The sequence below is a fragment of the Triturus cristatus genome, chromosome 1_2, assembly GCF_964204655.1.
Source record: "Triturus cristatus chromosome 1_2, aTriCri1.1, whole genome shotgun sequence".
In the NCBI taxonomy this organism is placed as follows: domain Eukaryota; kingdom Metazoa; phylum Chordata; class Amphibia; order Caudata; family Salamandridae; genus Triturus; species Triturus cristatus.
In genome coordinates, this window is record NC_140580.1 from 645,289,483 (window position 1) to 645,312,023 (window position 22,541).

Sequence of the window (22,541 nt, forward strand, 5' to 3'; positions counted from 1 at the left end):
ACTGTCCTAAGTATAGGCGCTTTTGGTTGACTCGTTGTTGAGTCTATCTTCACTATCTACTCACCAGTATTTATAGTCAGCTGGCCCGTTAGCATGTCATGTGATCAAGACAGTGTTTCACTGTCGAAACGCGTAATGCTGATTTTTCAAAGAATGCTGATAACTGAAATACAATAAACTGCACTGGAAGAAAGAACACTCTGTGGTCCGTACCTGTTTCCTTGGGGGATCCCGGGCATAACAGGATTTTGGAATCTTATATATATATATATATATATATATATATATATATATATATAAAATAAAACCTGTTTTCTTTGAAGGTATACAGGATACATTAAAAAAATAACTTCCATTTTTTAAGAGTAGGAAGTGGTTCCTGGATCTACTGCCTATTCTTACAAAATATATATTTTTTAAATCTCAAAGGAGAAGGGATCCTTCCCATTTGCGAATGCATTACCCCTACAGTTCTGTGGTCGGTAAAGTTTTAGTATTTCGCAACTGTAATCCAGTTGTTAAATATTACCATTCTGGTTCAGTATTTGGAAGGGACGCCCTAAGCACGCCCCTTCCAAATACCGAATCTAAATTAGGTGGCAAACACAAATTGGGATTCTGTAACATGTTACCCAATTGCAAGTTGGTGTACATAAGAAAAAAGCATTTTTGTGATTGCAAATGGGCAGGTTCTGCAAATTAGGCCGCTTGCAACCGTAAAAATGCTTTGTACATCTCTGCCTTTGTCAGTTTGGTTGATTGACTTCTCTACACGCTTGTCTGAAACACTTGTGGGCTTCAAACATAGTGTCCTCTACTTTGCTAGCGTAGTGAAAAAAATGATGTGGGTATCTTAAAACTGCATTGTATCGCCAACAGAGGACAGATTTTAGACACATATTGTGAGTTATGCAAAGTGGACGAATACCCAGTGGATCATCTATGATGTCAGTGCCCAGAGACAGCAGAGTGGTGTTGTGCAGCACTTTGTAAATATCCGCAATAAATAAACAAGTCTTATTAGTAATTCCTTTAAGGTGTTTTGAAATACTTCCCCCATTGAGGGTACCTCGTAGCTGAAAAGCATGTTCTGTTTAATTCCCCTGTGATGTCCAACACCTTTGGCATGATTTTATGCTTGTTTTGTGACCAGCTTATTAGGCATGAGCATATCCGCAAAAGGGTCTATTTCCCAGCTATATTATGGCTTCTGCACGAAACCACTAGGTGAACCCTGTGGGTTAGTTCAACAACCAGTTCTGTATTACACCCAGTTTATCTAACCTTTCCACCTGAAACAGTTTACTTAGGTTAAAGGAAATGTGCCAGTGTGGCAGAGAAATTGGGTGATGCGTATCATCAGAGTGGAGGCCCACTACCACAATGCTTTACCTTTCCATGCTCATGTATCAACTATCAGACATCATATTACCTGAACACCTCAGTGTGGCCCCTTCCCACTATGAAAGCTACATAGATTAGTTGAAGGCTATCTGCTGTGAAATTAGCTTCAAAGTATTCTCAGTCGGTGTGCTATGACATACACTGGTGTTGAAAATGTATCCTGAAACAATGTCCGATTTCGTGACCTTGAATTAGAATTATTGGAGGAGTCTCCCACTGTCCTCATGAATGATGCTTGGGGGTAGGATTTTTGGGTAGCTGCTTGATTCATGTAGTGTTCTTAAGTGTATGTCTTCAGAAGGCCTTTTTGACTATCAATGAAGAAAATGGTGTCGTCACAATGTGTGGGTAATGGTAATATATTGTGAGGTTGTAAGTGAAGAGGATTTTAAAGATTTTCCTTGACCAAAGTTTGGGTTTAGCGATCTAAACGTGGTAGTTTTGTGTCCTACTGATGATTTGCTTGATATTGATGTATCTTTGTAGTTGATAATTCCCTCTCTCAGGTTATTGCCTTATAAGACTTTTCCGCTTTGGTAATTGCTTTTTTTCTTGTCTCTGTATATGAACTACAAGGTTATTTTCATTTCTACGTTATGGGGATGGTCTAGTTCTGGGGAGGGATTGGTTTATGAAGGAGCTCTGATTTGTTCAAGGTGGATATGGTGAAGTGGATTCAAGGACCTCTGGATTAGATGGTGTGTTGTAACTAAATTTGCACAGTCTTGTGTTTGAATGGCCTGCTGCAGGGCTGGACTCTATCGTACGTGTGTGGCAATGGAAGTATTAATATCTGGAGAAACTGACGAGGCGAGCTTGGAGCATCCTTTAGGTTTATGATTTGCTCATATTTGAAGCCAGTACGCCATCATGTTGATTAGGCCTATAAAGTATATGTCAAGAGGAATCGACGAGTAAACTTGAATTAAAGAAACCCATGGTGAATTTGGTATCGTCAGGGAACACAGATATAACTGTATGACGGCTCCATACAGTCTCTTGCATGGCAGTGATGTGAAGTTCAGTTACATAAAGGTTATTCCAAATACGAGACTGTCGGAATGTGACCCCCCTATGGAGAATGAGCCACCATACACAAGGTTCTGGGTAGGTTCGAGTTTTTATTTAGGTTAGAGGTATAACCATGCGAAACCATCCACGATAGTGTCTTCTCGGTCTTCCTCCTCTCCCACGACGTCTCTTTCCGGCTTCCGACTCTCCCTCCACTTCTCTCAGGGTCGTTTACGTGTGAAGGGGAATAAGACAACAAAGAGACACACGGGTGAGATGAGGAGCGTGGAACCAGAAGGTAGAAGGACTAAGGGAGTGGGGGAACACCGGGACTGTCACCGCGTTATATTCACCCAAAAAAAACAATGAATACTCGTAGAGGAGTGTGAGGGGAGAAAGACGAAAAATAAGAGCTTCCTCAAAGACTATACACTCACACCCCCGTGACCTCCCCGTCTCCCACTAGTTAGTCCCTCCCCGTGTAAAGGCAAACCCCAGGACTCGGTCCCGTACCTTTCCCAGCCACGCTCCTCTGGGAACGTGGCGGGGTGACTCGCGTTGCCGTTGGACTCCTGGCTCTCGGTTCCTCCCTCCGACTCGACTCTCGTCAGTCCGGTCACCGTCCCTCGCTCTCCTCTCTTCCACGTCCTCTGCCGCTCCAACACTCCTCGCTCTCCTCTCTTCCACGTCCTCCGCCGCTCCAACACTCCTCGCTCTCCTCTCTTCAACTCCGCTGCTCCACTGACCCACACGCTCTCGCACTTCTCCTCCGCTCCTTCCTCCGGCTTTCGCGCTGCTGTCCTCTTCCGGGTGAGCTTTACAGCCGAGCTGGTCTTCTGATTGGTCCATGGCCGCTGACGCCGGACCTGCCCCTCCCGCCTCCTTAAAGCTCCAGTCCCGGATAACCGAGTCGGCAACTTCCTGTGGTCGGGGTGGAAACGAAGAATCGTTAATGTCTCCACCCCGACCCTCCTCGTTAGCGGCCTTGTGACAGAGACACATTACATCCGCTTCCCAAACTCGAAAATGCATTCATTTAAATATTTTTACTTTTAACATTGAAGTTTACCACTGGCTCCCAAAACGTTACTAATTCTGAGGTGACTTCATGGCCTAACCTTATCATATTACTTCTATTTTCACAGAAAAATTTAGCTCATGCTTCCAAAACATGTCTCACTTTACAGACAACATCGGTGTTTCCAGGTCATTGGCTCATCCCATTTGTTTGTTTTCCTGTGTAATTGTATAGCAATTCCTCCTGTAACCACAAACCAATTTTTATTGAGTTATGGGGTCTTTTACACACTGAATTTCAGCTGCCAGGATGCTACGATCCTAATAGCTCTCGACCATTGTCCTGTTTCTGCTGCATGTTTTCCTTGAAAACCGTGGTTTTGTTCTTAAAACCAGCGTATATTTTATATTAAATTCATTATTTTAATTGCATTAACAAGCTGCATTGCTGGCAGAAGCCATTAATGTATCATTTTAATTAATTATTAATGGTTTATGGAAAGCTCTAATGGTATCTGTTTTCTTACGTCTGTACAATAGTTCGTAACCCTCACACGGATCAACAATCTCATGCTCGACAACTGAGTGCTTCTTTTTTGCGGCACTATGAAATTAATCTCGTGTTGTTTAGGACAACACTGTCCCTGACCTAGAAAACTTAAATGTTGATACTATGCTCTTTAATTACACACTGAATCCATAGAGTGGCAAGGCAGTGTGTTATTTTCAGTGATTCTTGGGAGTAGTCATCCCCCTTCATCATTGCACATGTCTTTATTAGTGTTACTTGTTCAAGTGGGAATATTACTATCAGAAAGGTCTGCTTAGTTTACAAATATTGTGCAGTTTTTAACACCTGCGTATGTTACCTCCAGTTGCAGCCTGGCCTGCTTTAGGACTTTGTGTACTGTTTCCTGCATGGGTTCTCTTCTGCAGTAATTTGGCCCTCACAAGAAATGTGTGCCTTGAGAAGAGTGCATGTTCCTTCTTCTGTTTGTGCTTCTCCCGTCTAAAACTATTCGACCCTGTAAGCAGAGACTTCATGTAATGTGAATTATCCCAGTGCTTTCAATCGTTCTATCTTTTTGACTCAAACAGCCTGTTATTAGCCACAAGTAAGAAGGATCTCTTGTTTCAAAGCATTTTTGTTTTATGTTGGGTTTATGTAAAACATTACGAGTTCCTTTGGGACTATAACTGTTTTCAATAAGTTGTTGCACATCACAAAATAAAATGATGGGCGTAGTGTTGAAACTTTGTAATCAATCACCCCCAGTCACAGATCTGGGTTTAATTCATTGTTATTTTGCTTGCCATGTCACCCCAGTTTGGACCCAGCCATATGCAAATCAGTCTTGTCATGGGAACAGTCCAGCCAACTGCCAGGTCAGGTCCTCCCTGGACCGGAAACAAGCATCCTGGCAGTGGTGTCGGGATATCACCCCTCATCAGCCAGGCTGGCTTGATTCCAGTGGCATGGAGAGCAAGGGACCCACTTCTGGGCATACCATTAGCCACTTAGGGCGCACATAGCAGTATGACAAAATAAAATGATGGACTGATGGAATTTTTCAAACACTCTTTCCCAGTCAAAAATCTTAAGTTTAATCCATTGTTATTTTGCTCTCCATGTTACCCTTGTTTGGGCCCAGCCACATGCAAATCAGTCTTGACCTGCTCCCCATGGGAACAGTCTAGCCCGAACTGCCGGGCCTGGTCCTCCCTTGACCATAAACAAGCATCCTGGGACCGGTGGCTTGGTGGGCAAAAAATGATGGATTAAACACGGATCTGTTGACTGGGGGTGAATGTTTGCATTGTTCAGCATTCTGTCCATCACCTGTTATTTTTGCTTTTGTCGCACTAAGTGGGAAGGGTATACCCAAACATTGGTCCCGTGCTCACTGTGCCACCAAATTCAAGCTAGCCTGGCTTATGAGGTGTGATGTCCCGAAACCGGTCCCAGGATGTTTGTTTCCGGTCCAGGGAAGACCTGGCTTGGCAGTTTGGGCTGCACTGTTCCATGAGAAACAGGGCCAAGACTCATTTGTATGTGGCTGGGTCCAAACTGGGGTGGCTTGGTGGGCGAAAAAATATTTATTCAGGGTGAGGGCGAGCTATTTTTAGGGACTACTCGCCCTTTCAGGTGAGCTGGAAATCCTCTAACTTCAGTCAAAAAATTAAAAGTAAATGTAGGAAGATCAACTAACTTTTGACCTCTACCTCTGAAAGCAGAGCAAATGTGACAAGATAACAAGATTTAAAGGCATCTTTATTTCTTACAACTGAAAGAGCAATAAAAATGCCTTTAAATCTTTTTATCTTGTTACATTTGCTGGCTTCCAGAGACAGAAGTCAAAAGTCAGTTTGTCTTCCTACATTTATTTTCCTTTCTGTGACTGAAGTTAGAGGAGTTTGTAAAATGATCTGTGTGACAATTGAACTGTGCAAAGCATGTTAAATGAAAGGCTGTACGATGTCAGGCTTTTTTTCTAACACAACACTGAAATAGCTAAGGGAACTGTTCAAACATTTCAAATATATTTCAATAGTAATGAAGACTCATTTTAGTAATTCTGTGGTGACAAAAATAATTTTATAGGATCAAAACAAATTAGGGCACTTTACTTGGTGATGTGCAAATTTTAAATATTTTTGCTGAAACCCAATTTCCAATCATTTTTTATGTACTATTATCAGTAAAACTACATGTTAGCGGGGAAGTTCTGTGGCCATTTCAATGCAAAATATGCTATCTTAAAATGACCTTGCACTACCACATCATGCTTTGGTAATATATTTATGAAAAGTGAGTTTTTAAACATGAACTGGGGATTATTACTGCGCCTACCCAGATGACAATGCTATTGGTGAACTAAGAGGCAAGACTGGGATCATGTGTACCCTATATATGGGCTTGATTTTTGTTATACATGGAGCAAACATTGAGTCCAGTAAATATAGTTTTTTTGTACCGCAGAAGTAATGAACTTGAATATTTGAAGGTGCTCTCTTATGTGATAATAAAGAAAAAGGTGGCTCCATAAGACAAATATTTGCCTAAGATCACACAATTTGAGACAAGTTCACGGGTCAAGTACGTTACAGTGACGTTGAGTATATTATTAAAGTTACAAGACCTGCAGGTCTAATAACATTTTTATGATTTTTCGAGCCCTAATTTAACCCAGATCTGTTGACTAGGGGTGAATCAGAATTTGCCTAGTACCATGACGGTAAGTTCCAATTTTATTAAGGACACGGAGGCGAGGATTATGCTCATCTCTCTCTTCGCTTTATTCTGATCAAAACACATAAGCCAGAGAGCTTTCACAGTAATCATGGAACATTAACCACAGAAAAAAACTACAACTCCCTACAACCAGGGAGTCATTCTGGAATGTAGTCCATCAACTGTTTCCATAAACCATTATACAAAGTCCTCTGTCTGTCTCCTCCCTTCCTCTTTCTTCGCGCAAGTCACGCCATCTCATCATCATTGGTCCTGTTTAGATCCGTCATTCCCTGAAAGAACCAAGCAACAAGATCAGTAATTGGTAACATTTGGAAGCATGCAATGCAACAGCAACATATTAAAGACCAGTCAGACCGAGAAGCAAAAGCTTTTAGCAAACCATTAATAAGGAAACTGGTTACTCACTACCATATGGGCGGGTTCGCACCAAAGGTGCCCCGGGCGGGATAATCCTCGCCTCCGTGTCCTTAATAGAGTTGGAACTTACCGTCATGGTACTAGGCAAATTCCGATTCTATGTCCGGACCGGAGGCTTTGGATTATGCTAGTTCAAAGCTTACTTACCACTAACTGTGCCACATTAAGTACCGGTTTAAAATTAAACCTCTTGAAGGTAAAGTCCGAAGACCAGTCCGCCGCACGCATTAAATCCTCCAAACGCGCACCCAGCGCAAAAGCTTTCGAGGCCATAGCACCTCTGGTAGAGTGGGCACCAAACTGCTTCGTGTCAATACCAGCCTCTTGCATAACCCACCTAGCTATGGTGGGAGAAGAGACCGCTTTGTGTGGCTTCTTGAGAGCTATCAAGAGTTGTCACTCGCCCGGAGGGCGGATTTCCTGCGTTAAGTCCTCGTATGCTTTCAGGCAGTCCACCACACATACCTTCGGTGAGTCCCGGAAAGCCGGGTACGAAATCGTTCATGTATGAGACTTAGTTCTGCGACCTTTCGTAAACACAACCCCATCCGGGGGAAAAGTTTGCGCCGAGAAGTGCAGGGCGCGAACATCTGAAACTCTCCTGCAGGAGACCAAGCATAAAAGAATAGCGAGTTTGGAAGATAGTTCTTTCAAAGATAGGTATCTATTGGGTTGCCAAGAAAGAAACAAATTCAATACCCTAATAATGTCCCAAAGGACGGAATAGCGAGGCTCTGGGGGCAACGATAATCTTACACCCCGTAGAAGTCTGCAAACCATCGCAAGTTCCCCAATTGGTGCTCCGTCCAAAGGAACGTGACCGTCCGAAACCGCGGACCTGATCGCGTTAATGGAGCGATATGCTAAACCTTCCGACGCCAGAGCGGCGAAGAAGTTTAACGATTCCTGCGACCACGAGATCCAGACCCCGTCGAAGACACCAACGAACCCATCTTGTCCACGCGGATCGGTAACGTTTCGTGGTGCTGTCCGCCCAAGCCTTTGACAGGAGATGTTGTCCATCTTCAATAGGACTGCACTCTGTCCTTGGTCCAACAGCGTACCGCGAAAGAACCCGCTAGTAGTTCTAAGCAATTGATATGAAAATCCTGCTCGTCTGGCGACCAAACGCCCCCGGTGGAAAAATCCCTGCAACGAGCTCCCCAACCCAATCTGCTGGCGTCTGACTCGATGACCAAATCCGGAACGGAGCCGAAAATCGCGCGGCTGTTCCATGCCTCCATATGGGTGAGCCACCAAGTAATTTCTTCCTTGGCCTCTGCTGAAAGCGGCATCACATGATCGTACGACCGACCCCTCCTGAGATGGTACGCCTTGAGACGTTGCAGGGCCAGATAGTGTAAGGGACCTGGAAAAATCGCCTGGATCGAGGACGACAGAAGGCCAACAAGTCAGGCCAAGTGACGTGGGGAGATAGTCGGCTTGGACGCAGTCCGGCGAAGCTTGTGACGAATTTTCGCCATCTTCCGTGACGGAAGACTCAGTCGCTTGAACGTAGTCCACCACAAAACCAAGAAAGGTGACGGACTGCGAAGATTGAAGAATCGACTTTGCTGCGTTGATAACAAACCCCAGATCCTGTAAAAAGGACACGGTATGTTGGAGTTGAAGCAACAGGATTTGAGGAGACTGGGCCATCAGAAGAAGGTCGTCTAAATAGACGATAATGCGAATACCCCGCGCTCGGAGAAACTCCACCGCAGGGTGAAGCACCTTGGTGAAGCACCACGGTGCCGAGGAAAGTCCGAATGGAAGGGCAGTGAACTTGTACACCAGACTCCCCCTCCCCCAACAAAACTGCAGAAACCGTCGGTGGGGCGTATGAATGGAGATTACCAAGTAGGCATCTTTTAAATCCAGACGTGCCATCCAATCAAATGGTCGCAGCAGATTGCGCAGCAGATGGATTCCCTCCATCTTGAAATGGCGATACACTAACCAAGCGTTGAACTCCTTGAGATTGATTACGGGTCGACGACCCCCGTCGGTTTTGTCTACCAGGAATATATTGCTGAGAAAACCGTGTGGATGCAAGTTGAGCGACAAATGGCTCCCTTGCGGAGCAACTCTGAGACCTCTTCGTCGATCAACTGTGCGTCTTGAGGGCTGAATTGTAGCGGGCGAGGCCGCGTCTTCTGACGAGGGTTGTCTAGAAATTCCACATGAAAGCCCCGAACAATCTGGAGGACCCATGCATCGGAAGTTAACGCTGTCCAAGCGTCCTGGAAGCACGCCAGTCGCCCCCCTATACGAATCTGATCTGCGGGAAGGACACTTACCGTTTGAATTTCCACCGCCGGAATTGGATTTGAAACCTCCACGGCCTCTGAAACGCTGTCCTCGCGTTGGATAAAAGTTGTTGTAGTTCGCGGTCGAATTATATTGGCCACGGCCAGAGCCTTGTCCCCTTGAAGGGTTTTGCTGGAACCCACGGCCAGACGAGCGGTCCCTGCCTCGACCGGCCCCGCAGAAAACCCGCTGGGTAAACACTCACTTAATACTGATTTGGGCCTTGTCCAACGAGGTAAAAGTAGACACAAATTTACCCAGTTCCTTAACGAATGGTTCACCAAAGAGGCCCCCTTGGGCCACTGCCTCAGCTTCCGAAGAAGCTAGATCCCCAAGCTTGGGATCTAATTTGACCAACAACAAGCGGCGACGCTCGGTTGAAAGATCGCAATTCGCGTTCCCCATAAAAATGATGGCGCGTTGGGCCCAATTAGATAGGACTTCTGGTGAGATTGTCGAACCTGTCACTTTAGCCTCTTCCGCCATGTCTAAGATTTTGGCCATTGGACCGATGGCATCAAGGAGTTTGTCCTGGTGGGACCGCCAAGACCTATCTATGCCCTTCCGAGGGTCATTCACATACTTTGCCAAAAATGTGGCCATTTTGGAGTCTAATTCTGGCGTAAACGCAATCTTATCCGGCAAAGAGGGTCTCGGACACTCCGCTCTCAAACAACTCCGCGCCTCCTTCTCAAGAGGTTTGTGGAGGCGGTTCGCAAGGAATCGAACAACCTTATCCCCCGGGACCCAAGCCGAGGACCGGGGATGCATGATATCGTCGGGATTCAGCATGTCTGCATCCTCCTCTGGCGCCGCCGAAGAGGCAGTCGGAGTCGGACGCCAAGGACGAGATGACCACGCTTCCTCATCGGTATCCCCCTGGGTGTCATTGTCCGTTGCAGGGGATGGGGGGTCCGGGATATCTTGGGGCGGTCCCTCCGATGGAGTGAGGGGAACGGACGATGCCACCTTCGCTATAATCGCCGTCTTAAGGCGCGCAAAGGCATCTACATCCACACCGTCCGGACGCTGCTTCTTGGGGGAGCGTCCTCATGACTTTCGCCGGGGACCGGCGCTGTGCCCCCACGCACCGCTGCTAACCTGTTACATTCCTGCACTATTCTGTCCAAGCGGCGTTGTTCCATAGGCCCCACTACCTCATTAACCACCCGGTAAATTGAATCATCAAGAGCGTCAAAGAAATCATCACTATAAGGTAGGTACTCCTGGACCTCTTCCTCATAAAATTCAGCCTGGCCAGCCATTGCGACAAAGGTAAGTACCCAAAGGGAACTACAGCTTAAGGAGTCTGCGAACAACACAACCACCAGAATACACCCAAAACTCGCAGGTAAAAAACTTTTAGGGGCAGGCCGGAGGCTGCAAGAACTAGGGTAGCCCAAAGGGTTACAAATAGGGCCGCACCACAACCCACAACGTGTGCAAACCCTCAGGAACAAAACCTGACCGGGTGTCTGCTCCCCAGCGCGTTGTAATAACAGCGTTGGTGCCCAGAGCCGATTTATGTCATCCGCGCAATGCGTGGGATTGGCAAGGTGCTTACTGTGCTGACAAGCGCGTTCACCGCGGTTACAATACCGCACTACGGACCCCCGCCGGGGCCTTCAAAGGTATGCAGGCAATACAATCCGCTTTGCGGACGTCCCGGTGAGGCAGAGTATGGGGGCAAGGCTCGGTGACCGTTACTCTCGCGGCGCGCTCCTCATCTGAAGCAACGAGACTGACGAGTCCCACTAGCGGCTGCAAATGACGCCGCACCAGCAGTGATACCGGCCGCGTAAGGAGCAAGAAGCGTTCCTGCGGCCGGCAAGGGCTCTGAAAGGCAAACAAAAGACAATACAATGCACTTTAACACAAGCAAAACAATGCGCTCTATCGATATTACAACACCTTAGAAAAATATTACCATACGTTTAAAATTGACAAGAGAAGAAGATAAAGAGAGCAATTAACTGGCTGCGAAGCAGTGAAGAAAGAGGAAGGGAGGAGACAGACAGAGGACTTTGTATAATGGTTTATGGAAACAGTTGATGGACTACATTCCAGAATGCCTCCCTGGTTGTAGGGAGTTGCAGTTTTTTTCTGTGGTTAATGTTCAATGATTACTGTGAAATCTCTCTGGCTGCTGTGTTTTGATCAGAATAAAGCGAAGAGAGAGATAAGCATAATCCGAAGCCTCCGGTCCTGACATAGAATCTTTAATTGTTCAGCACAATCCGTCTATCTGTTATTTTTGTATTCAGTGAATTGTTGACCGGTATGGCTGAATTGGCTACAGTGGTATTCATGATGACATTGGTCATCTGGTGATTCTTCTGGCTACAAGAGTTTCCAGGACTGATGGATTATTCTGTGATCAAGAAAGTTAAAGGTTTTTAAATGTAGTTGCTTTCCTGTTTTGTTACCTCTGACCTGAGCTGTGATGCTAGAATTGTGGCCGAGCAGTGAGACGGCAAGGAGGAAAAATGACATTGGTGGATGGGCAGTAATCAAGGTGTTTCTTGCAGGCAGCACTGGTTAGTGGTGTGAAGGCCTTTTCACTGTATTGCCAAGGAACCGAGATGTCCTTGGGTACTACTGCTTCAGGTATTGCGGTTGACTAACCCTTTCTACTCTGAACTCTTATAGAGGGGCTGTTGCTTGTGACCTTTAGGGCCCTCATCAGATCCACAGGCCACTCAGCAGCTCACCCTATTCAGATATCCTTTCCTGTGTTCCGGATTCTTGGCTGCTTTCGGCTCGCCAAGCTGCAGTTTAGCTCTCCAGGTCATAGGGCAGGTCTCCCTCAAGCAAGGCAGACCTCAGGTAGTGCTTCAGCCAGCTTTCCTAGCTACCTTCTCCAGAAGAAAATAAAATAAAACATCCACATTGTTCATAGTTTACAGACTGCAGAGCATCTGTTACCATGTGTGCACGGAAATGCATATTTAGACCAATGCTTATACACATACAGACACACATGCACTTGTTTAGTGTCTACAAAACATCAGATTTACAGGAGTCAACAAAATATGTACAGAGTGAAAAGACCATAAGAGATGCCGTGTTTTTGGGCGGGGATGTCCTCTGCGAGGTACACCGTCATGTTGCTTTATCTTGAATACCTGACTGTGAGTATCGGGTATCCCAGAGATTGATTTTGGCCCTAGCTTCGTGTTAATCTAGTGCATAGAGGCCTATGCTGTCCCTTGACGTGACCGAGGTCCTGGACCTGTCATGTGACCTGGAGGGACATGTAAAACATACCCTCATTTTCCTGACAGTGGACTACCAGTGTGCCACAGGTTTAGCATGTAGATCAATGGTGCAGCATACGTGTTTTGTGAATCCATAGTCGTGACCAGACCTTTTTATCTGTATCACTGGGAGTGGAGGCCCCACCCGTGTGAAGTTCTGCTTCATTGCGCAAATCCTTGTGCTAACATTGCAAATATGTTGTAGGTGTGTGTTGTGGCTTTTGTGTTACATGCAATATGTGCACAAGCATGCCCGCATAATGGAGACCTCTGGGTTCAATTCTGGAAGCTTCTAATCTGCTCCTGTGCACATGAATGAGGTGAGATTGTTTTTCCAGCAATGATAGTGTTTTGCTGACATTCCTAAAGCTTGAGGGAGGAAACCTAGACAATGAAGTGGGGACACCGTAGACGACTCCTTCAGAACTTCACTGAAGCCCTTTTGCTGAGAGGAGCTGCTGATTTTCTCTAACACTGCTATTTGGAAGATATTAGGGGTGAAGGGTGGGACTGAAGTCTCTTTTTCAGTATGGAAAGGATATTTTAGGTGAACCAACCTTTTGTATTTTCTCTGATCACTATATAGTATGTCTGTTGATACGCTTGGTAGAATGCTTGCGCCTCCTTGTGTCTCTGTTGTGGTTACATAAAATGAAAAACAACGGGAGTCCACTCTCAGTTCCAAAGAACTGTGCTATCCTTACAGTGACTAAACCCAAGAGAACCATTCGGTTTCTAGCATGGGAGAAACGATATGTGTTCTAAAATAACCCTCACCCACCAAAAGATCCCTTGGTGGCATGCTTCATCATAGAGTTCTTCCCGCACTGCTGTGGGACGAGGCGTGCTACGACCTATGGATACGTGGGAGCACTTTCAAGTGAAGTGAAATAGTGTTTGATGTGAGAGTGGAAGGGTCAGAAGATAAGTGAGTTAAATACCTGGCTGCGTGGAAATCTAAACTTTAATACTCCCTATAGCTGGTATTAATCAAAGTGAGGAAAAGGACGTAAAAGTACTATAATAGGCAGTTTTCTCACAGGTCTACATGTTTCGAAGCCTACCCCTAAGCTTCTCTTCAGGACCTAGGATGTTGCACGGGCAGACAGTGTCTTGCGCGAGAGAGATGCTTTGACGAATGTTTGACTACAAGCGCTCCTCCCCTCCCGTGTTGAAGCTCATGGGGCCCTAATTAGGCAACCTAAGTATCGTTTTTAAAAAGAATACCAAGTAGGTATTGGATGAATGCTTTTTTGACAAAGATGCATATTAGCCTTTGACATTGACTAGGCTGACCACACTAGGTAACAGTCAAAGTGGTAAAAGGGATCAACATCCTAGGTCCAGAGAGAAGCTTAGGGGTAGGCTACGAAACATGTAGACCCGTGAACAAACTGCCCATTATAGCATTTTTTCCTCCTTTTCCCCACTTTTAATAATACCAGCAATAGGGATTGTTAAAGTTTAGTTTTCCACGCAGCCAGATATTTTTTAATCTCACTTATCTTCTGACCCTTCCACTCTCACATCAAACACATTATTTCACTTCACTTGAAAGTGCTCCCACATATCCGTAGGTCATAGCACGCCCTGTCCTGCAGCGGGGCAGGAAGAACCCGATGATGAAGCATGCCACCAAGGGACCTTTTGGTGGGTGAGGGTTATTTTAGATCACATATTGTTTCTCCCATGCTAAAAACCGAATGGTTCTCTTGGGTTTAGTCACTGTTTGTGAGGATAGCACGGTTCTTTGGAATTGAGAGTGGACTCCCTTTGTTTTTTCATTACTTGTAGAGGAGGCCGAGTCCACAACTTATTATACCTCTTCACTCCCTTCTTTGTTTTTCTGTTGTGGTTAATCCAGGATGGGACTACCGTACTAAGAAGAGCATCACTCTACTCTGCAGCATACTGTGATGACTGCTGTGCACCCAGAGCTTGTGTCTACCTGACAGCCAACTTCCAAGATGACATGGGTTATTTCCTGCAGTCTTGCCTTGCTGGAAAAGCTGTATCTCTTACCTTAAGTCCCCAGGGGGGAGGGAGAGACAGGTGGGGGGAAAAGGGGAGTGAGGAGGAAGAGGGTGGGAGGGCGGGTGCAAGAGCATGTTCAGCCCAATGTGCGTTCGCCTCTTATCCAGATTACAAGTTCAATAGGGAAAAGGTACCTACAATGCGCTGCGGCAGTGCCTGAAAATCAGAGACTTTGTGTCATCCTCTTTATTCACTATCTTCTGCGAGGACTGCCATGCTGCCGCCAGGATTTTTACTCGTTCTCCTAGTTAAAGTTTAAGTATTCCTCTGGGGACTTTGGTGAATAAATAAACTTAGGCAGGGCCGGCCTTTGCTCGAATAGCGCCCAGGGCAGAACCGAATTTGGCACCCTTGCTAGCTGATTGTATGTAAAATAAGGCGATAGAAAGTACATTTGTGTCAATAAGCAAGTCATTGGATGATTATGTCAGAGTAGTGAGTACGTCTACGCCCCCATCCCACCTCTCCAGAATCACACACAGTTGAGCGGCTTTATGCTGGTGCATACCTGCCAACTTGAAGAACAATTTCACCATGTGAGGAGAGGTCAGGACCTTGAATGGGGCAGGGCCTCATGTCAAGAAAAGTACCTATGGGGCACTTTTTAAGCCCATCGCCCCCAAGCCCCCTCCTCCCCCCAGAACAGCTTGCTTAGGCTCGGGTGTTTCCACACATGGACGTCGGCAAATTTAAAGGCTCAGACAATGAGCTGGAAATCCACTATTTACAGTGGCTTTCAGCTTATTTTCTCTGCCACCGTGTAATATCGGCTCTTCACTGGGAGACCGAGTGATGGGATCTAATATTGTGCGTTACTGGGTGGCACCATGTGAGTTGGCAGGTATGCTGGTGCATGTTGTTGGTGAGGGGTAGGTTGGGGGTTTGCGAGAGAGATGTGGGTGGAAGGACAAGGAAAAAGGTTAGGCAAGGGTTAAACTCAAATGCCATTGGACCATAGCAGAAAATATACGATTGAATGATGATTAAGTTGAATCCCTGTAGTTGGATCGAGACTGCCGAATGCATGCTCTTAATGGAGGCAGCTTGGTGCTCCCATTTGAAGGCTGACATCCTGGGCATGAGCCCAGCTTGCTCATGCCAAAAGCCGGCCCTGATTATTTAGGTGGAACTTGCGCTTTCTGGGGGCTATGGTGTCCTGTAGCACCCAGAATGCATACAGCTAGCCAGTCTGTGCCTGAGAACTGCTGACAAGAAATTAAATTGGAGTTACTGAACTTTTGTGCATTGTTTGTACTGACTGAAAAAAGATAATGAGATTTTAAAAAGTTTATTTATTTGCTCTCATCCGTGCCTCCCGTTCTTGTGCTTAAACGTCTTTGCCTTCCGGTGGTTATGAGTTCTACATACTGAATTTAATTCCTCCTGTGAGGAAATTGGAAGAGGCTGTCATCCTGTACTTGCTTATTGATGACTTAGAGTTGCTATGCCAAGGTATTGGAGTGCTTGTGCTGTGCACAAAGTCGAAGAGTGCGAAATAATCTGTTGTGGTCTTATGTTTTTTACAGCTTTTTCCTATCAACACATAATTGTCGAGAAGAAGGGAGCGAAGCAGAATGTTGGTATGATCCAGCTGAACCGGCCAAAAGCTTTAAACGCACTTTGCAATGCCCTCATATCTGAGATGAATCAGGCGCTGGATACTTTTGACAATGACCCCCAGATCGGAGCCATTGTCCTCACGGGCAGTGAAAAGGCATTTGCAGGTAACAGCCCTGGAGAGACAGTTCCCCTATCGTGCATGAGCCCCCTTGCAAACGCTTTAGAGACACATTGCAGGAGCTACACTCCCCCCAGAACATTGTAGTCCACTTGCTATTATGTGTCTCTTTAACCTCGCATTAAATTCCTTCCCTTCTAGCTGGAGCTGACATAAAAGAGATGCAGAATAGAACTTTCCAAGAATGCTACAGTGGAAGCTTCCTCTCTCACTGGGACCGAATCTGTTCTGTGAAGAAGCCTGTCATTGCCGCTGTCAATGGATATGCTGTGAGTCTGTTTTCCCATAAGATCTATACATCACTCTACATGTCATTGTTTTGGTTTGTTATGCCATCTTCGACTTTGCTTCATACAGCAACCTCAACCCAACCTATTTTGAAGCTAGAGCTTAATATTTTTATCACCAGTCATAGCTCTTTTTATTTTTTTTTATTTTTTTTAGTGTGCAATATTTTCAGATGTTTCCCTTTTTTCAGTAGAAGGATACTATGTGGGTAGACTTGAGAGTGGGGTTTTGCCTGAGGTCTATTTTAATGAGTGGGTGCATAAGCTGGCCATTGACACTTCAGCAGCATATGAAGCTCATCAAGAAGGAAAACAATTATCATATTAACTGCTGACCTGGCACGACTGTAAACATTAGTGTAGTGTTGTTACTTTTGAATGGGTCTTAGTAGTGTTCCGCATATCACTTGTGAAATTATAACATCTGCTTCGCCTCATTATCCGAGAGGTAGGACCCAGAAGGATTACTAAGCTGGGGTACGTACCCTTGTTCCTGTGTCTGCGTTGGTTTATAATTATTTGCAAATTTGTCCATGAATCCTTGAGTAATGGTATGAGTTCTTTCCACGCTTCTAAGGTTTCAAAAATTCTGTCAGCATTTTGTAAAATTATTTATTTCCACATTTAGCATTTTGAATTCTGTCTGAATATTGCCTCTTTTAGCTTTTTTGATAGCTGACTTGTATAATCTGTTAAATTTCCGTGGGTGAACTTAGTCTTGATTGCTCTTTATTTTGAGCCAGGTGCGTTGCTGGTTTCTATTATGATCTTCAATCGGCAGCGTAGCCTCAGGGGCGGGATTGTTTGAGGTGTGATACTCCCCATTCTTGGCTTGGGAGTTGGGTCTGTGGGCCCTGAGTCAGGTCTGTTACTTCTGAGCGAAGAATGATAAACGAAACGGTGACAATTGATGTAAACAGGAGAGACAGATGTGTTGACTGAATTTCAAAATGTGAAACCAGATAACTTGGAATCCATACCAGCTTCCCTACTTGTCCAAATTGTGTGAACCTACGCAAATATTCTATTTTATTAGTATCACATATGAGTGCCCTTTTCAATACTTGAGGATGTATGCCAAACAAGCACCTCTAAATGTTTGATTTATTAGACTATAATGCTGCTCCATCAATAATAAGAATCCAGGCCACATTTAGTGTTTACATGACTACTGAGTTCCCTCATGGTTCACCAACGGTATCATCATTGAGGGGCGAGCCATGAATGTTTCTAAGTTCATGCTTAAAAGGTATCACTTAAATAAATGTCTGTCCATGCAGTGATATAATCTGATGTACTATCGCTGAAATGCTTCCATATGTTAAAGAAATACACTTAAATACACAATTTTGAAGTGATTGTTAGAAATGGGATTTCTGGTTTGCTAGGATATGTATCTAAGCCAGGCAGAACCAACCACTCTAGTCAGGGCAAGGGAGTTACACACCTAAGCCAGACCCTGCTCACCCCTTTGGTAGCTTGGCAGAGCAGTCAGGCTTATCCCAGAGACGATGTGTAAAGCGTAAAAAGACCCCAAACAAGGTTATATAAAAAATCCTTTGTATTGTATATAAAACACTTGAGACCATAATCGCATATATCACTGTGCAACTAGGCACTTTACATGACTTCACAAAGATCATGCATCACTTTGAAAATCGGGCATTTGTCATAACACAAAGTAGTGCAATCCAGTTACTCCTTGGAGATTGCGCATATCACGAAAGTATCCTCATGGTGCATGTTACCAAAACAGCTATTAACAAATCTGTAAATGACAGATCAGAGAACCTAACCAAAGGGAAGGGCTTCCGCTAAATGTGCGAAACAACGCCCCGAATCTAAGAAGAGAAAATTCTCTTCTTGAGTCCCCTCACTCACCAAGGGTTGCCCCTAGGTGACATGCTTCATCATTGGGGCCATCCCAGACAGCTACTGTCTGGGGCGTGCTGCAACTTGCGGAACTATGTAGGAGCACTTTTTGTGAAGAAATGTGTAGTGCAGTGTATGGGGGAGTGGTGATGGTGATGCTAAAAATACTTAGTTAGTGAGCGATTCATTTATTCCTACTCCTAGTTGGTATGGATGAAAAGGGGTTAATAGTAGGGAGGAAGTGTAACTGCTATGTGTATACTGTCCCTAGTATTTGGTCGACATGTTTTGAGGTGTCCCATAAACCTCTGCACACCTTATGAGTGAGCACCGCAATTAAATACATACGGTTGAAATCAGACTCGTAGTATCTGTTCAAGGAGATAAAGTGACAAAGAGATTAGTACATACTTTCACGTGGGCAGGTCCAAACCGTGTGCAGTGCTTAAATCAATGCGTTCCTCTATAGTTTTTGTCTGTGCCCTTAGTAGTAAAATGTATAATTAGTGCTTGTATCCAATTTGACACCTTGGAACACATAGGACTACTCTATTGTGAGAAAGCATGGTTAATAGTTAAAAACATTGGTAAACAGAAAGATACACTTGTGAGTAAACATTACAAAACAAACATATAAGCATACTGTTCACAATTTGTAAGAACATACTTTTGTTTTGGCAACGCTGTGCCTCATGGACTGCCAGGGTGGAGGGGCTTGTAGTAACCCTAGAAGAATGTATATAAAGTATTTAAGTCAAGGGAAGGGCCATGGGTAAAAAACTAAATACTGGTTAGTTATTCCCCATAGCGTGGCCTGGAGGAAAAACCAAGCGTTTATCAGGTGTCCTGGGTTCCTGTTAGGGAAAAAAGATCTTACTTGGCTCAGCACTCCTCCGTCAATGACACCTATTCGTACCCAGGCGGATCGCATATTAGCATGTCTTCAGCCCAATGTTATTTGAATGCTGGCAGATAAGGCCCAGTCATGCTCACATGTGAGTAAGGACTAGACCGCGGTTGTAACAAAATGGCCACCTACTTTCGGAACTTTTCCTGCACCATTTTGGGAGGATCATTTTCAGAGTTGGATTTTTTTATTAAATTAAATTAGTGGCATTGTAAAACTGGGGGATGAGTAAATAATATTTTTTTTTGTCAGCATTTATTGAGGTGATTACCGCAACTGAAAAAAGACTGACACAAAAAGACTGACAAAAAATGTAGAGACATGAAAGAAAGACTATAGACCAAGGTTAATGGCAATTTCATTATTGGCAAGGTTCGAGCGCTATATTGGAAGTACAGACCAGAAATGGTCCACCTCCTATATTTAGTTATAAGATTATCAATTGAGGTGTAGTGTGGTGTGTCAACCTGAGAGAAGAAAACTACTCTAAAGGCTATGTTTAATAGTGAGGCAGTAGGATTTAGACTGTTTCTTTTTGTGTGGTTATGGATGAGGTCGTTCAGTAGTTGCAAGTTCCTTGCATCATGCCAGTGGAGTAACAAAAACAATAAAAAATCTGGGGTCTCACGTGGGAGTTTGTTCGTGGAACCTCTTCTTGGAGGTAATTTTAGTACCGTCCAGTCCTCTCATCTGTGATGTAAATAAAACCGTCCCAGAGTGGTATTGGGATTATTATATCTGTATCTCCAAAGTACTCGGGTGTAATTCATCTTGTGAACTGTCCCCATGGTATATTCTCATTCAGACCTGTTGCATCTGTGCGCAATTTGAACACCCATCTTTGTTCTTTTTCAAGCAGCTTCTGTTCTAAATTGTCACAGTGTGTCATATGTTCTAACACTAACCAATTAAGAGAGGGGGACCCCTAAAGACTGATGAGGAACCGGTCTAAGCGGGGTAAATGACAAATGCTAAGGAGAGAGACACAATGCCGGTCAATATGGTATATGTTAGGGCCTGAAAAATAGGTCCCTGATAACATACAAAACTAAACAGGAAAGGAATAGACAGATTTGAATAACAAAAGGCACTAAACAAGAATAGTGAATAAAAATATATCTAATATTTATTTATTTTTTGATTAAGTAATTATTTTCAATTTTTACACAGAACAATAAATATAATACATACATAAATATGACACAAATAATCAAAAACAAGCCTACAAACATATGTATGAATATATATAGATCAGGAACCTGGTTCAGTACCCCACACAAGGATCTGATTCATGCACACATTCATTCATTCCAGACAACATTCAATACAAACAATTCAAATCAAAAATGGGACACACTGTCCGTTGGTGCTCAGATGGATGTTATAACTAGTGTATCATCCAAGGCAATCAAGGAGATACTCAAGAGAAAGAGCAGTCGACAATTCAAGCGCCAACGCGTGTTTCGGTATAGGACCCACAAGGGGCCCCACCTTCATCAGGGCGTAGACCAAAGGGTAGAAGGGGCAAGAACGGAACCTAGAGTCAATCAGATAAGCATAGGTAAGCAATCAAACAAAGATTTGTTGAAGAAACAAGAACATAAATCCTAGTGTATTATAATACATTCTTCTTCAAAGAGACATCTACACAAATCTGTCAAATTCAGTTCCAGTTAGCAATGATAAAAAAGCAATCAAATTTTACAAGGTCCAATAGGTACCAAGGTAGCTAAAACCAAAAGATCACCCAAGATGTAAAAATATCAAATGTGTAAAAGCAAAAAATATATATAGCACAGAATACAGAAAGAAAGAAGGAATGCATCTCACATCATGTAATGAATCACACAGAAAATGATGAGATAGATACCACAACCGCAGTTCCAGGTCCCCGTGCATTTACATCAGCAAAGGTGCCAAAGTATAAGAGAGGAAGTAGACCGATGGCTATACATACTTGAAGTTGGGTCACCAGAATAGTAAATGGCAACAGCGTATCAATACCAAGGTGGAAAAGCATAAACGCTGTAGTGCGTCGTGGATAGTTGCCAGATGTATTCATGGGAAGGAGGTAAGCTCAGTAAAATCAGCGTGTGGGCGTTCAGCGTATGCAGCAATCAGATGCTCCACACATCTAGAGAGAACCGTATACGGAGTCAATAAAGATCATAGTGCAGACAGGGGTCAGCAGATAAATCCTACGACGCCGTAAAAGAAATTATAATCTACAGTAGGAGAATCAGAAGAATATATGAAGGCGAACAGCAACATACTTGTCCATAAACGATGGCGCCATACATAAAGGAGCGCAGGGGCTTCAGAATAGGCCTCATAGAGCTCATGTTTATGTATGTATTATCTTTATTGTTCTGTGTAAAAAATTGAAAATAATTACTTAATCAAAAAATAAATAAATAAGAGAGATATATTTTTATTCACTATTCTTGTTTAGTGCCTTTTGTTATTCAAATCTGTCTATTCCTTTCCTGTTTAGTTTTGTATGTTATCAGGGACCTATTTTTCAGGCCCTAACATATACCATATTGACCGGCATTGTGTCTCTCTCCTTAGCATATGTTCTAACACTACCCATTGCATGTCATTTGGGGTGTGTTTCTTTTCATTAAAGTGCGTCGTCATCCTTGTGCTTGCCCTGTGGCACCTGATGTTGCTACGGTGCTCACATATTCTTGTGCTGACCTTTCTAGTAGTCATGCCTACCTAGTGTAGGTTACAGCTACATGTGATCATGTATATCACCACTGAGCTGTTGCATGTGGTGAACTTTCTTACTTCCCAAGTTGTTCCTGTGTTGAAAGTCACCTTCTTCGTGGTAGCAGTTAGGTGGCACACACTGCTGTTGCCACATGGGTGATGGTCTGTGGGTAAAGTACTGACTACCTGTTCGTTGTTCTTGAATTGGGATTTTTGGGCGAGTGTTTACTAGGATGCCCCTGAGATTCTTACCTCTTCTGTGTGGTGAGAACATGGGAAGTGGGATATTTAGTTTCCTACTGTTCAGGATGCTCCA

At 44.2% G+C, this 22,541-nt stretch overlaps 1 protein-coding gene across 1 annotated transcript in view; it reads left to right on the forward strand.

Annotated features, from left to right (window-relative positions):
- Window positions 1-22,541, forward strand: part of ECHS1 (enoyl-CoA hydratase, short chain 1) — a 235,982-nt gene that overhangs the window by 31,647 nt on the left and 181,794 nt on the right. Inside the window, exons 2-3 of the mRNA XM_085607904.1 lie at window positions 16,233-16,430; window positions 16,586-16,713. Coding sequence (XP_085464030.1) covers window positions 16,233-16,430; window positions 16,586-16,713 — 326 coding nt within the window. The remainder of the gene's footprint in view (window positions 1-16,232; window positions 16,431-16,585; window positions 16,714-22,541) is intronic.